The sequence below is a fragment of the Aptenodytes patagonicus genome, chromosome 6, assembly GCF_965638725.1.
Source record: "Aptenodytes patagonicus chromosome 6, bAptPat1.pri.cur, whole genome shotgun sequence".
Lineage (NCBI taxonomy): Eukaryota > Metazoa > Chordata > Aves > Sphenisciformes > Spheniscidae > Aptenodytes > Aptenodytes patagonicus.
Genome location: NC_134954.1, coordinates 22,050,690 through 22,065,245, shown reverse-complemented (window position 1 = coordinate 22,065,245; position 14,556 = coordinate 22,050,690). Strand labels below are relative to the sequence as shown.

The following is a 14,556-nucleotide window of genomic DNA, read 5'->3' as shown; positions in this document are numbered from 1 at the left end:
CATTTCCAAACGCGTTCTCGTATCTCGAGACCCCTGGGTTTTAAGGCAACTTGCCACGTGGCTTGAGATATGCAAGTTTGACTTGGTTTTGCATTTACCAGCAAATCCACCGTGAAGAAAAAGGAGATAAAAACAAATGATCGGTGGTTACAATTTCTGTTTGTAAATCCAATAATAGCCCTTGTACTTTACAGAGATAAAATAAGGCGCTGCTTATGGGTCTGGAACTTTAAATATAGTAATTGTCCATGGCTGGTAATGACAGACCCTGGCAAAAATAGCCCTGGTGGCTGGGGCCAGGCACTGGCTGTGCACCCTGTTTGGTGCCGATGGATGGCCCTGGCATCCAGCCTCTGCTGGCCTCGCTGCATTTTAACCCCTCACATCGCAGTGGCACTGCCCACTGGGACGGGGTCCTGCCGAAGTATTGCTGGCACCCGTTAATCTGTAATTTACTGTGAAATTAGACTCTTTCCTCTCCAAAAAAGCAGTGCCTTAGCAAAGCACGTCTGGTATTTGGTCCGGGTTTGGTATCGATCGGTACAACTCCAGAAGTGCCGGCGGCAGCCGTTATTAGGAGCTGCCTGCTCTACCCAAGTTGGGGGGGTCTCAGGGCACGATGAGGAGCCTGGCAAATCACTGCTACGCCTCAACGCCAAATAAATCTTCCGTGTGCAATTTTATGTGCTGTTTCGGGTGATGTCTGTAATGAGTAAAGGCTGCTAGTACAGGTGCCTGCATGCTAAATAGTGTGGAGTGGTACGTGGTGAAAAGAGCAGTTCGGCTACTACTTCTTAAGGGACAGAAATAACACAGTATGGACTTCGCTTGGTTTCCCAGAAAACTGCAGAAATCTTGTGCCCACTGCCGTGGGCGTCCACTCTCCATCCTGCATCCTGTCGGTCGGGGATGGCCTCTGGCATCAGTGGTACCTCTGTGTGCCCCCAGGGATGGGGTTGTGTGGGAAGAAGGCATATATTGGATAAATTCAGGCTCTCAACCAAAAATGTGGCTTTTTTGGTGTCAAGGTGCCGCAGCATGTTGGGGACGGGCTGGGTGCCAGCACGTGTCGGAGGCAGGTGGTGAAGAGCACAAATGATTGTGTATAATCTGCAAACACTGGTGAGGTGATTGCAATAGATTTATAAACAGCAATAATTACAGCGGGCAATGGGGCTGGGAAACAGTGTGCCGAGTCCACTGTGGGGAAAGGCTGAACCTTTCCTGGCAATTTGCCTTTACTGGAACAGTTGTGTAAAGCATTTTACATGTAGGCAGTCACAGCCATAATCTGACATTGTGTTTTTATTCATGTACTTAAACAAAGGTAGCTACTGACCTTCCGAATTGGAAGGTCAACGGTAAGAAGGAAAACATCCACCCAAAACTGTTCTGCCTTAAAAATAAAAAGCAGCCTTTTGTTTAAAATAATTGTCTGAACCAGACTTCAGCTCTACACCAGACCCCTCTTTCAGAAATACATACATTTTTTTATTCAGTGTCAGAATACACGTTTAAGTAACATGGATTTATGTTTTTCTTGCTAGTACCTTTACATTTTGAGTATTTGATCCATTATTTTTTATATACCAAGTAAGTATATTTGATAGTCAAAAAACCATTTGCAATTTTCCTTCTCAATTTATAGTTTTCAATACCCAACTCAGGATGTATACTGCAGATGTTGGGTAATTTATCTAAAGCCTAAAGTCCAGTTCCCTTAGGTATATTATATTTCTTAGTAACTGTTCCCTATTTTATAATAACAACAACTAGGACTTGATTTCTTTACGGTCATTAGCCTGTGTCTGGTTTATAAAATGGGATATTCTGAGCTCAGTCCTGGGGGAGCAGTGTTATTTAGTATCCTCAGTAATGACCTGGTGGAGAAAACAAATTGCACATTGATTAAAAGTACAGATGTCAAACTGGGAGCAGTTGCCATCTCGGTGGGAAATGGAGCAAAATTAAAAGATCTGGAGAGGCAGCCCCATCTGAAAGGGGTAAATATGTGAAAGTGTGCCTGTATTTATGTGTATTTTAATGCAAAGAAGACTAGTTTTCAGTACACACAGAGTAGGGGGATATGCTGCTGAGGGAGGGAGTGGTCCCAGCTGGCGTGGAGGGTGGGATGTGCTGTCCTGGCCAGGCCGGAGGAGGTGGAGATGCGCTTTGGGCTCCTGATTTCTGTCGGAACACAAGGGAAATCAGAAGTAGATGGGAAAATGTGGGAGAGGATCATCTGAGTAGGAAGAACGGGGAGGCTGAGTATCCATGACTTCATGAAATATTGATGCACTGAGGGATGCACCTGGCACTCACAGGGGAGACACCCACATGCATTGTGAGATGGGCAGCACGAGGAACCAGCACGGTCAACCCTGTCTCTGCTTTCAGTCCATTAAAGAAATATTTCTCACTCATTTTTACTTATTTTTTTCTTCACTGTGCTGCCTTCACCAGCAGGGCTGGCTATTTTTTCTTCTAAATCTAACTGCCTCTGTGTGATTGAGGCGTCAATTATTGAAACCTGAAAAAACAAAGTAGAAAAACATAGCTGGGCGGTCTGGGTAGAACTTCGGAAACCGGGAGCTGAACCCAAAAACTCGATGCCACTTGATGCCATGGGGGTTATTTTTAATATTTTAAATAGAAGGAGTTAGGTTACAAATGAAGTATGTATTTTGGTAAGGGATTGACAATATAATGGGCAGTGTGATAATGTAACGTATGTAGTCAGCGCTGAAGTTGGAATTAAATTACTAGCTATTTTAAGTCAATAATTTGCATTTTGTTGTATCTCACTCCCTTGTATCAAAAAAGGTGCTTTATTTTTAGTTAGACAGGTAAAATATGGGAAGCACAGTTATATTAATTAACACTGTGGAAGCAGTCCATACTTGCCTGCTATGTTTTCTTTTGTTGTGTATTCTTGATAGGGTATTACGTGTTATTTTAAAATGAAATGTTTGAGGGCTTCAAAATGTTCCTTCTATCAATAACTTGCTGCCTTGTATGAATTTGTTGTCAGCATTGGCACATAATCCATTAGTGACAGACACTGGGATAGTAGCGGTACTAATTTTGAATCTAGATCTGTGATTTTCATTTATTGCACATTGATTACAGTCATCTCCATAATCATTGATTGGTGATTAATTTCAAATCACTTTGTAGCTTGCACTTATTCAGAAAAACATGTATATAAAAATACATTTTTAAAACTGTGGATAATTTGATGGCGATGGTTAAAAATACATCTCTAGGTACGCTGGCAGAAGGATTGTGTAGTTTTTGAGGCTGCTCAGGGAAGTGGAAGATGCTAATGGTGCAAGTGTGGTCTTGGTGGCTGTATATGGATATAGGTACAGATATCAACGTCTATATTAGGTATATATCAGATGTATACATCAGATATGTGTGTATATAGATATATATCTATCAATATGTGGAGAGAGAGAGATGCAGATGGGCTTTCCTGTTGGGATGGGCTGTGTGGCCCACCCAAGCATGGGAGACAGCTTGGGGGATGCTGGGCATCATGAGTGTGGCGGTGGGGCTGGTGGGACAACTCTCCTTCCTGCATGCTGGCGTGACCGGCAACTTCATCCTTTCTTGTCACCCTTCACTTTCAGGCCCAGAAGAATGAGCGTGAGTCCATCAGGCAGAAGTTGGCTCTGGGCAGTTTCTTCGACGATGGCCCAGGACTTTACACCAGCTGCAGCAAGAGTGGCAAGCCGAGCCTCTCCTCCCGGTAAGCCAGGCAGCCTCGCAGCCCAAAATCTCTTTGGAGGTTGAAAAGTGTGAGATGCCTCCAGTGGGACGTCCTGAGACCTTTCCCTTCAGAGGATCCCTCAGTTTTAACTTGCAGCCATATTCTTGAATTTTCCTTCTTTTAGAACATCATCTTATGCTCCAAACGCAATCAGTGTCTGTTATGTAAATAATTGTAAGCAATATGCTAAAATATTAGGTTAAAACTGTATAGAATAGATATTCGGATGTTCAGAGGATAAAGCAAATGAGCTGAATTTCCCTGAGTTAGGTTTCCTTCAGGTTTTCATTTAGGATCTGTGTCCTGAACTGAGCATTGCCTTTGGACATGAGCAAACCAGCAACGGTGGTGGAAGTATCATGTATGCACAACTGGAGTTATTATAATGAAAATAGTTGATTAATTTTGTTTTCCAAGGAGTTCTTTACACTGAGTAGCAAAATATTGAGAATTTTGATGTCTGAATGCCTGGTTTAATGCCAGACATGCATGTCCAAAGCAGGGCAGGTCTCAAGGATGGTCCCACCAGTCCTGGGTCAGGCAGTGTGGTGATGGTTGTTGAAAAACCACCAGTTTGTGAAAGTGTATCTTCCTTTAGTGGCTCGGGAGGTGGCAGCCCATTGGAAGCAGATCTGATGCTGATAGCTAGCCCTGATGGCAGTGCAGAGCAGTCAGGGCTGCAATTAATCTCGCACACAGAAAGCACCAGAGAATGGAAAAAATGAGCTTTAACGTGGGTTCCTGCCTCCCCCCCCCCACGTCCACGTGCTCTGCACAGGCTCTGCTCACTGGACACGGCTCCATCCCTGGGGCTGGGACATTGCATAGCATGGATACCTCACTTATTCTGATTTTTAAAATTTCTACATCAAATATACTCCAGAAAGGCTTGTTTATATATGCAGCTGCTGGGAGTAACCCGTAGCACTTGGAAAGCATCGAACGCCTCCCACATTGGGAGTGAAGATCTACCTGTTGCCATGGTGTGAGAGAAGAAAAAAGTCTTAGAGAGGCACAAAACCAGGAGGAATACTGTTATTACACCAGAGAGGTACAACTGTGAAATTAAATTGAACTGCAAGTCATTTGAAAGGGAAAACAGTTTTGCTCTGTGTAGTTACAGCTAAACCAGGAGCCGCTATCTTGTAATTGTAGCGCGGGTCTAATTAGTGCTGCACGGCAGGGCTTGGCAGCTGTGCCACGATAAATTACCAGCTGTACCTGAATGCTTTGGCGTTTCGTTAATATTTATAGTCCAGGCAAAGCATTAGTATTGCACGGTGCCTGTTACAGGACCTATAGGAACCTTTGCGGGACCATTGCTCTCATTTTTATGCTTGCAGATGAAATAAAACTGTGCTTGCCTATGAAATAAAAGAGCATAAATTGCTGGGTTTCAGGAGTTGGGGTCATGCTCTCGAAAGGCACGTGAGTCGCAGACCCACATTTTGCGCTTGCTCTGCCCTTTCTGCACAATACAATTTGCAGCTGAGCCAAGGGTGCATCCTGCTTCCCAGCCTGGATACTTGTGTCTGTCCACCATGGCTCCAAAGCTTGTGCAGAATTATAGAATAGAAACATAGAACAGTTTGGATTGGACGGGACCTTTAAAGGTCATCTAGTCCAACCCCCCTGCAATAAGCAGGGACATCTTCAACTAGATCAGGTTGCTCAGAGCCCCGTCCGGCCTGACCTTGAATGCTTCCAGGGATGGGGCATCCACCACCTCTCTGGGCAACCCGTTCCAGTGTTTCACCACCCTCAGTGTAAAAAATTTCAATTATTAATGCTGTCTATTTTATGGTAATAGTGAATAAGAAATTCCACTAAAATAAATGGAAAATAAGAGTTTGCTGTCTGTAAGTACTGATATAAGCCCCCCCAGTTGGGAATGAGGAATAACAGGCAGCAGAACATGTGAGGGGGCTTGCCCCATCTTCAGCAAGTAGTGATAGAGTATGATGCACCAAGAAGGCTGGTAGAGGTGACCCCAGAAATCTCTAGTTTCTGGGGTTAATTTTTCATAAATTTGGAAGATGACCAAAGCCTGAGCAGATTTTGTAGGAGGCAAACAGGCCTGTCCCTGGTGTCAGGTGGGCAAATTGTCCTGGAGAGCCTGGGGCATGTGAGCTCGGCTGGTGGCTGCAGAGCTGCTCCGCAATGTGAGCATCAGCGAGGGCTTTCACAGACACCCTCTTGTCCAAAAAATCCATTCCTGTGTTTGCTTTCAGAGGGTGGTCTGAGCAGAGGGAGCCGTGGGGTCCACCTGGAGCTTGGGGTGCCACGCTCTTCCGTGGGCATCAGCCAGCGCCAGTAAAACGTGTGTTACCTGGCTAACCTGCTCTGCAGTGGCTTTGGGGGATAACTGTTGTGTGAGCAAAAGCCAGGATGCTCTCAGCTGTAGAAGTGCTTTTCCCTCTCTCAACCTGCACTGGGATGCCCTTACCCTGAGCCACTGCGTCCAGAGAAAATCATTCCCGGGGAGTGAGTTTGGGTGGTCTTAACCTGTCCAAATCAGGCAATGGAGCAGAGGGTCCAGAAAACACAGCAATAATCTCTTGCGGTACAGTAGTGCCTCTTGCCACAAACAGGCTTATTACCCTTCTGAATAAATAGTTTCAATCATTAACACATTATTTTATATACTATAATAATGTTTTATATGTATTATTTATTTATGTATAAAATGTATTTAGTATATTTTATATAAACTTTATATATAATATTTTATTTAATGTAATAATATAGCTACCCGTGATGACAAAAGCCCTGCAGTATCTCAGCAATTCTGAAGTTCATCAGTAGGTGGTGGTAGAAGCATTATCATTACTGTGCCGCTGAGTTTCCAGTCCCACATTGAATTGCCGCTCAGAAATGGCAGCGCTGGGCAGCAGCAGGAGCTTGCCCGTGCCCGGCCACCACAGGCTGGTGGTCCTGGCTCGGCTTTTGGGTGAGGGATGACCACCTTCTTGGAAAAAAGTGAAAATGGTTATATTTTCCTGAGGCCGATACAACATCAGGACAACAGCATCCTTTCAAAAGGTGAACGACTCGCTGCTGACGGCGCTCCGGCGTCTTGCCCGTGCAACCCATTGGCGCGGCAGGGAGAGCCAGTGCGAGGGGGCTGCGGTGTCACCTCTCCCTTTCCCCCTGCAGATTACAAAGTGGGATGAACCTGCAGATCTGCTTCGTGAACGACAGTGGCAGCGACAAGGACAGCGACGCTGATGACAGCAAGACAGAAACCAGCCTGGACACGCCATTGTCGCCCATGGTAGGTCCAAGAACCCATCCCACAGAGGCTCCAGAGCATGGAAACTATGAGGCCATCCATAATGGAAGCTGGTGAAGAGCTGATCCTATTAAAACAGCAATGCTAAACCCCAGAGCAGTGTCTTCAGCCATCAATAAAAGAAATGCGAGATGCTGAGGGGCAGATAGCAAATTGCCCCTGGCTTGCACAGAGCTGCTGTAGAGCAGATGCCTCTGTGTGAAGGTGTTCCTTCTTCCTTCCTTCCTCCCTTTCTTTTTGGCTCTGATAATTATCAGGGCAGTAATGGATATGACATAGTATCAGCTCCCACCAGCTTTCCTCTCCTCTCTTTTCCTTTGTGAATATAACACTGTGGCCCCAAATGTTTTCCTCCAGCTTAACCAGTCTGTCCCTTCAACACCTATTGATCTGGTTGGCTCCTCTTTCCATTTAAAGTGCTTGAGTTGCTATTAATAGTCAAGGAGGCCTATCTGGAAATTACTCTGATTTTTAAAGATAATCTTGTGGATTAAAATTTTTTTAAAAATCTGTGCTCTTCACCTTTTCTGTAGAAATGATACCACTTGTAAGTGTACAAAAATATGTTAACAGCAAACTTCTTTGCTGTGGCACGGTTGGGGCAACAGTGCTGTAATGGCTGCATGTCTGCTTCCCTAGAGCAAGCAGAGCTCATCCTACTCCGACAGAGACACGACAGAGGAAGAGTCGGAGTCCCTCGATGACATGGACTTCCTCACCAGGCAAAAGAAACTCCAAGCTGAAGCCAAAATGGCCTTGGCTATGGCAAAGCCCATGGCCAAAATGCAGGTCGAGGTGGAAAAGCAGAACAGGAAGAAATCACCGGTAGCGGATCTTGTAAGTGGGGGCCATGGGACAGCATGGGGGGGTAACACCAGCCCTTTTGCTGTTTGTTTTTGCTTGTTGAGACGCGTACAGCGGCCAGTGGTGCTTGTGCATGGTGCTTGTAGACATGCAGAGGAGCAGTGGAGATAGGGACCATCAGTCAGGAGTTGAAGGGTCAACATGGGTTGTCTTATCGGGGCGTTACGGGAGTGGGATGGAGGCAGGGAATGAGATGATGAAGAGTGAAGGTTGTTACTGCCTTGAGGCTGGCAATGACAGCGTAGTCTGCTCAGCCCATCTCATCCCAAGCTGGGATGCAGGAGCATTCCTGCCTTGGTACAACGCTGCTCGCCATAGCCCTCGCCTCCCCTTGTGTCAGTCCACCACTGATGCTGGTAGATCTGAAGACTTGGGTCAAATGTTGTGTAGATGTTTCAGCTCGTTTTGGTACTCTCAGTGCAGTCCTTGATGCAGGCTTGTGAGAGGGGGACGCCTGCAGTGCAAACTGCCGCTCTTCAGGAATTCAAGTAATTCGAAGAAAACAGTAAAAAGTTGAAAATTTCTTTTCAGCTGCCACATATGCCTCATATAAGTGAATGCCTGATGAAGAGAAGTTTAAAACCCACTGATCTAAGAGACATGACTATCGGGCAGCTACAAGTGATAGTCAATGATCTCCACTCACAGATAGAAAGTAAGTGGTACTTGTTTAATTATTCTTTGGTATGTCCCATTTTAATTAAGAACAGTTCTCCAGGATACACATAGAAATGTTGATAAATGTGTAATAACACGAATATATGGAAGAGGCACACCGCAGAAGCTGGAGATGGAGTTCTTTCCAGATTTGGCTGCTTCAGCCTTTTTCTTTCCTTTTTTCGGTTTCTCCTAAAGTGCTCTCTTGGCTCCGTAAGAGAGGAGGGTTGTAGCATTGTGTCAGCACCTAACGCCCCACTTGTAACTCAAAACCTGGTCGGGTAAAAATAGTCTTGGGAAATCTGCCTGTCCTGGAAGCGCCTACTATTCATGGCTTTATGGCTGCATCTTCATGTGATGCTATGCCATGGCATCAAAACCATCCATAAGTGGAGAAGCCCTCCAGTTTAGCAAACATCGTGGGGTAAATCCACTCTTGCAGTGCTTCAGTGCATTTCATGGGTTGTTGCATTTGCCCACAGGGACAGTGCCCCACCAACTCAACTGTCTTTGCTCTCTCCCAAAGGTCCAGGTTTTTTTTCCCCCTCAAGGGATCTCCATCTTCCAATTAATTAATTAATTAATTAATTAACAGTTTTGGGAGTAGACTTCTTTGGTGGCTGTAGGTCAAAAAAAAGGTTGGTTGGGAGCTGCTGTGCTGCTCCTCCCCTACTCACATTGGTTAATTGGCATCCCTTCCGGAAGCAGCCCTGCTGAGAATGCAGAGCTGCGCCATTGAGTCGTGATTTGTTATTTTGTGCTACAAAGGCCAAAAAAAAAAAAATGCTCATTAATTAGCCTCACTTTAGAAAGCACCCATGTACACCGAGCTTGCTTCCCAAACTGAAGAGGCATTAAACCAGTATAGCTGTATTTAAGCAGTCTAAACACCAGCTCTGGTAGTGAGTGATGGGCAGGTACAGCCTTCAGGGTAGCCCGTGCCGGCAGGTAAATTTTTCACATGGTCCTTTTTGTTTTCTTCTTCTTCCCCACTCTTTGACACAACCCCAAGCAAGAATCCACTGTCACAAACGTCCCTTTTAAGCAGAGGGGCTGGCTTGGACAGTGATCCCAAACCAGGACAGGTGGGCAGCGTGTTCTGCACTGCCGCAGGGAATTAAAAAGCTAAACCTTAGGCTGCCTGGGCGAGCGGCTCGGCCGCTTCCTGCAGCATGTTTCTTGCTCAGGTTTATTGCCCACATGTGAGCGAAACCTGAACCGGTGGGACTCCAAGCACTGAGAAATTCATCTTTATTTTTGCTGCTGCATTAAGGTATTTCAAGAGAGGAATTGCTTGCATGCAGTGGCAAGGGGCTTACAGTTTATCTTAGAAAACATGCATCCTTTGGGGAAGTCCCTCCTGGTTCTCCACACCAGCTTATGTGTAACGCGGTGGGGAAGGATGATGTACAGGCCCCAAACCGGGATTCCCCGGGACATCACAAACTCACCCCTTTCTCCCTGGCACCAGGCTTGAACGAGGAGCTGGTGCAGCTGCTGCTCATTCGCGACGAGCTGCACACGGAGCAGGATGCCATGCTGGTGGACATCGAGGACCTGACCAGGTGAAGGAGGCTCCTCGGGGTATTTCTGTCTCCTCGCAGGTCCCAGCTCACCGTCAGCAGCACGTAGGGGTTTTCTTTTAGCAGAATTTCAGTAGGAAAGCCTTTGCCATCAAAGGTAGGTAGAAGGTAACGCTGCTGGCTGCAAGGCACGTGTTTCTCTGCCAAGTGCTGTGTGTCAAGAGGGGAGCAGGGCTGAGCGGGATGCTGCTTTCTCCTCCAAAACAAGAAATCAAGGCACTTGGGTTCTGGAGACAGTCAGCGGCTTTCAAGAGCTCCCCAAACACAGGTGTTGGTGCATGCTCTTGAATTGGTGTTTCCCTTTCGGAAACCTGAAAAGAGCCTGGGAAGGAGCAATGCTGCAAACCCCCAGTGCATCCAAGGAAAATCCAAGCAGCTCCCCGTGTCACCCCACCCCTCTCACTGGGGTGAGCTACAGCCAATGTGCCTCTGCCATCAGGAGGACTTGACCGACAGGAGAATTTCTGAGTCTCTTAAATATTAATGTTCAATAGCCAATAAAATGGAAAGCCTTGCAGAATACAGGCGGGTTTCCTAAAGGACTCCATCTCCCAGTCGGCAAGGCTTAAGAGGCATTTTCCTTTGAGATAGTGTTTCTGCAGCGCATCACTAGCTAAGAAGTATTGAAAGCTTTGGGGAAAAAAAGCTGAAAAAGGTGATACTGGTTATTGTCAGTGCACGAGGACTGCGGTTTCAGAACTGAAGCATTAAGCTTGCAAAAAATACAGCCTAAATTTGTTTCTATTTTAAAACATCGTGGTGCTGCATAGCAGCTGGTTGAGATTTGACGGTGCTCTGCCTGGAAAAAGTTTCTGCCAGCTGGGGTGGCCATGAGGGATTTGGGGAGCAGTTCTCGTGCTGCCTGTGGGGATGGCAGCCCCGGGGACGAGCAGGCAGGTTGTCACTTCTGAGTCTTGAAAGGCACTGTCACCGCTTCCCTTAACGAAGGGGGGGATTTGGGATGGGGGGTGGAGCTGGGTCAGTAGACAAACGCCAACGCCACCTTGCATCTCTTTCTCCTTCTGTGCTTCAGGAAACGCTTTGCTTCCTAGATGCAATTAACGGCAGCTTAGTAAATGAAATTATTTGGAAGGCTGGTCAGGATGGTGGGGGCTTTGGTGCATTTTGGGAAGCACCAGCTCTCCCCGTGCCGGCGTTGTTCAGGGACGAACGCGCCGGCCATCCCTGCAAGAAGGGAGGAAACAATCCCGGCTGACCCAAAACCGCTCTGGAGAAGGGTTTCCTCTCCCCTTTGCCCACCTCCTGGTCCCCTCCCGCCAGGAAGGAGCCTGGGCAGAGACCGCACATCCGTCACTTGGTGCTTGTTTTTTCCTCGGGAAAATAATACTTTTGGTTTGCTGCCAGAGCGGCGCAGATGCTGGCTTGGAGCACAGTCCTGCGTGTAGTTTGGGTTTGCACCTCCCCTCGGTGCAGTGAATAATGCAGCTTCTTTCCTCCCCCCAGACACGCCGAAAGTCAGCAGAAGCACATGGCAGAGAAGATGCCGGCAAAATGAACCCCGGAGCCCCAGGAGCAGAGCTCGAGCGAGACTTCATTTTGCTTCTGTGTGTGTCCAAGCGCTGATGTCCACGGTGGCGCACAAGAAAACCAGTGTTAGTCATTGACCATGTCTGAAGCTTTATGTCCGGTGATTGGCCTCTGCTTCTTAATTTATTTTAATTTTTTTACTCGTGCCACTAAATATCAGGCATTTTAATAATATTATTACAAAAAATGTACAGTACTTATAACATTATAAATCATGGGTGAGAAGAGAGGGTAGTTTAACTTTATTTTTGTTTGTTTAGAGATTTTCAGTTGAACGATATTTTACCATTGACTACTTTTTTATTCTTCACTGTAGTTTTAAAATAAAGAAACTGTACTTGACGGTGCTATACAAGTCAAAAAAATACATGCCTGCCTCGTAGTGAAGTTGTAGCTTTCAGTAATATGTATATTTTAATCAGTTTTCAACATTTTGTGAATGTTGACTACCTGACATTCATTTTTAGATGTGCTATTAACATTCGGTTGGATTCAGAGAGTTACCTTGAAAGTTTTATGTATAAATATGTAAAATAAAAATTAAAAAAATTGTTTCATATGATACGTCTTTTTGTTGCCTAGTGGTTGACTTTGGTGATGCACCAGTAATGTAATCCTCGAACTAAATGTGCAATTCCTAATTTGTCATCACCAGAAAGAGCCTTTTTTTTTTGCCAATCACATGAAATTATGGAAGGAAGACAGGATTTTTGTAGAGTTATTTATTTGTAAGTTCATAATGTATGTATGACATGGACTTGAGATTCTTCTATAATAACATTCACTGGGCCCTAATATTGTGACTATTGTTAGAATCAGCAGGCACATATGGTAGATGGTTTTTTTTATATTTTATTGTCTGGGCTAAATATTTAAATGACTCACCAATGTCAGAAATAAAAAAAAATCTATGTTAAAAATCTAAGCAGCATATTAAATGTATTATATATGGTAATTACTCACCTCTCTGCCTTTGGGCTGGGCTCCCCGTTAGTATCTCTGTTCATCAGCTGAGTGCTGGATGTGTGCTCCTTTGCGCGTACAGGAGGAGGGACGCTGGGAGACTAATAGGTCTGTCTCCATCCCTCATTTATTTGATTTAATGCTGAAACAGCTCGTCTATCCCCTTCCTAAGGCAGCCTGGCCGTAGCCAGCAGCAGACACACGTCGCGCGCACCAGCTTTTACATTTTAATTCTTTTTTCCTCGGGGGCAAATTCATCTTAGCAAAGGGTCTGGCTATAATGACTTATTCAGGGTGTTTTCAGAAACGCATGAACTGCATTAAAATTTCATCCCCCACCAAGAATGTATTTCATAAAATGACTTTTTTTCCCCCCTATTTTTGCAGAAAGTGCAGGTTATGGAAGCGCCAGCCCTCAGCGGGGTTTGGTGGAGCTGGGGTGGGGAGGGGGGATTGTTTTTTAGGATTGTTTTTCCTTTCCTGGGAGTTGCTCCACGGGGTTTCCAGTGGACAGTCCCTGTCCCACAGCCCCCGGGGCCGGGGGGGGCCCACGTCCCGTGTCCCTGCTGGGTAGTGTCCCCGAGCAGGGAGCTGTGCCTGCCCCTGGCTTTTGCAGAAAGATGCTGGGACGGGTTAGGCTGGAGAGCCCTCGCAGGCAGACCAGGGACGATATAAACTCCTCTTACTTTGCTTTTTTTCAAATCTATGCAGGAAAAAGAAATATATTGGGAGTGTTAGTTTCCCTGTAGCTCTGGTTGGCTTGATGCTGTTGCCTGCACATGGGGAGACCTGCTGGGTTTTATATTTCTACTCTGTAAAATGCCGTGTTTGCAGTGCTCTGAGTCCAAAATAGTCCCCGTGGGGTGTGGAGCTGGTGCCTCTGTCAGAAGCGGCTGTTCGGTATCAGTGAGGAGGTGCCTGCCACTGGATTTAAAGCATGAACAGCAAAAGTCCCAAATACAAAAAGTTTGCTCTCAGCTTTAAAAAAAAAAAAAAAAGCAAGAAAGCCCTCGGGTGCTCCCTTGGAACCCCATGCCCTCCGCAGCCACCCCCGGCCTCATCCCTGGCATCGCCCCCTGCCAGGGTCCAGCTTGTGGAGCACCGGGATGAGGCAGCCTGGTCAGGCTGGAGTTTCATTCCCTTGCTAAGTGCCTTTAACTTGCTGAAGAGAACTAGTTATTCCGGTCACCTACCACTGGTTTTCCCCCTTACATCCTTAGGGGATTGGGTTTTTTTAAGAAAAAGTGTGTTTCTGGGTAACTGCATCTCCTTGGCTCTGTCTCCTGTGTACCGAGGTGTCATGCTGGTGTATATGATGGCAATGCTGTGGAATTAATGGATTAAATGACTTTTTTTTAGAAGAAAAAGGTGTTGTGTGGTTTCTGAGCTGCTGCTGCCGCCCTGTCAGAGGCAATATGTATTTTGTCACCTATTTCTTTCTGGATATCGGTCCCACTTTCTGAGTTTCCTGTATCCTCCTGGGTGGGTTTTTGGTTCCTCCTCCCCTTGTCCCCACCAAACATAAACCACCTCACACGGGATGCCAAACTTTGCAGTGTTTTCCTTCTGCAGGCTGCCTGCAGCTCACTGTGTGCAATGTGAAAAGTACATCCTGAGACTAGAAGTCACCAAAAATACCTGATGCAGTCAGCAAAAACATCTACCCACCCTGCATACGCATGGGGCTATGGGGCTGGGGGTCCCACAAGCTCCCTGCATCGCCCAGCCTGCCGCCCTCTGTGCACCAGCTGCACTTGGCTGTAGCTAATTCTGTATATCCACAGGGAATTGCAGCTCCTCACAGCATGAGATTTTTGGGAGCTTGGGGAGAATTTGGGGGTTTTGTTCTGCCTCGCCTTTTTTTTTTTTTTTTT

At 46.1% G+C, this 14,556-nt stretch overlaps 1 protein-coding gene across 4 annotated transcripts in view; it reads left to right on the top strand.

The window, feature by feature from the left end:
- SCHIP1 (schwannomin interacting protein 1) overlaps nt 1-14,049 on the top strand; it is a 194,944-nt gene extending 180,895 nt beyond the window's left edge. For all 4 annotated transcript variants that reach the window (XM_076341450.1, XM_076341452.1, XM_076341453.1 and 1 more), the window contains 6 exons: nt 3,636-3,754; nt 6,932-7,049; nt 7,707-7,904; nt 8,463-8,586; nt 10,060-10,153; nt 11,636-14,049. In XM_076341450.1, the coding sequence (XP_076197565.1) occupies nt 3,636-3,754; nt 6,932-7,049; nt 7,707-7,904; nt 8,463-8,586; nt 10,060-10,153; nt 11,636-11,687 (705 nt within the window). In that variant the 3' untranslated portion in view covers nt 11,688-14,049. The remainder of the gene's footprint in view (nt 1-3,635; nt 3,755-6,931; nt 7,050-7,706; nt 7,905-8,462; nt 8,587-10,059; nt 10,154-11,635) is intronic.
- The last annotated feature ends 507 nt before the right edge of the window (nt 14,050-14,556 follow it).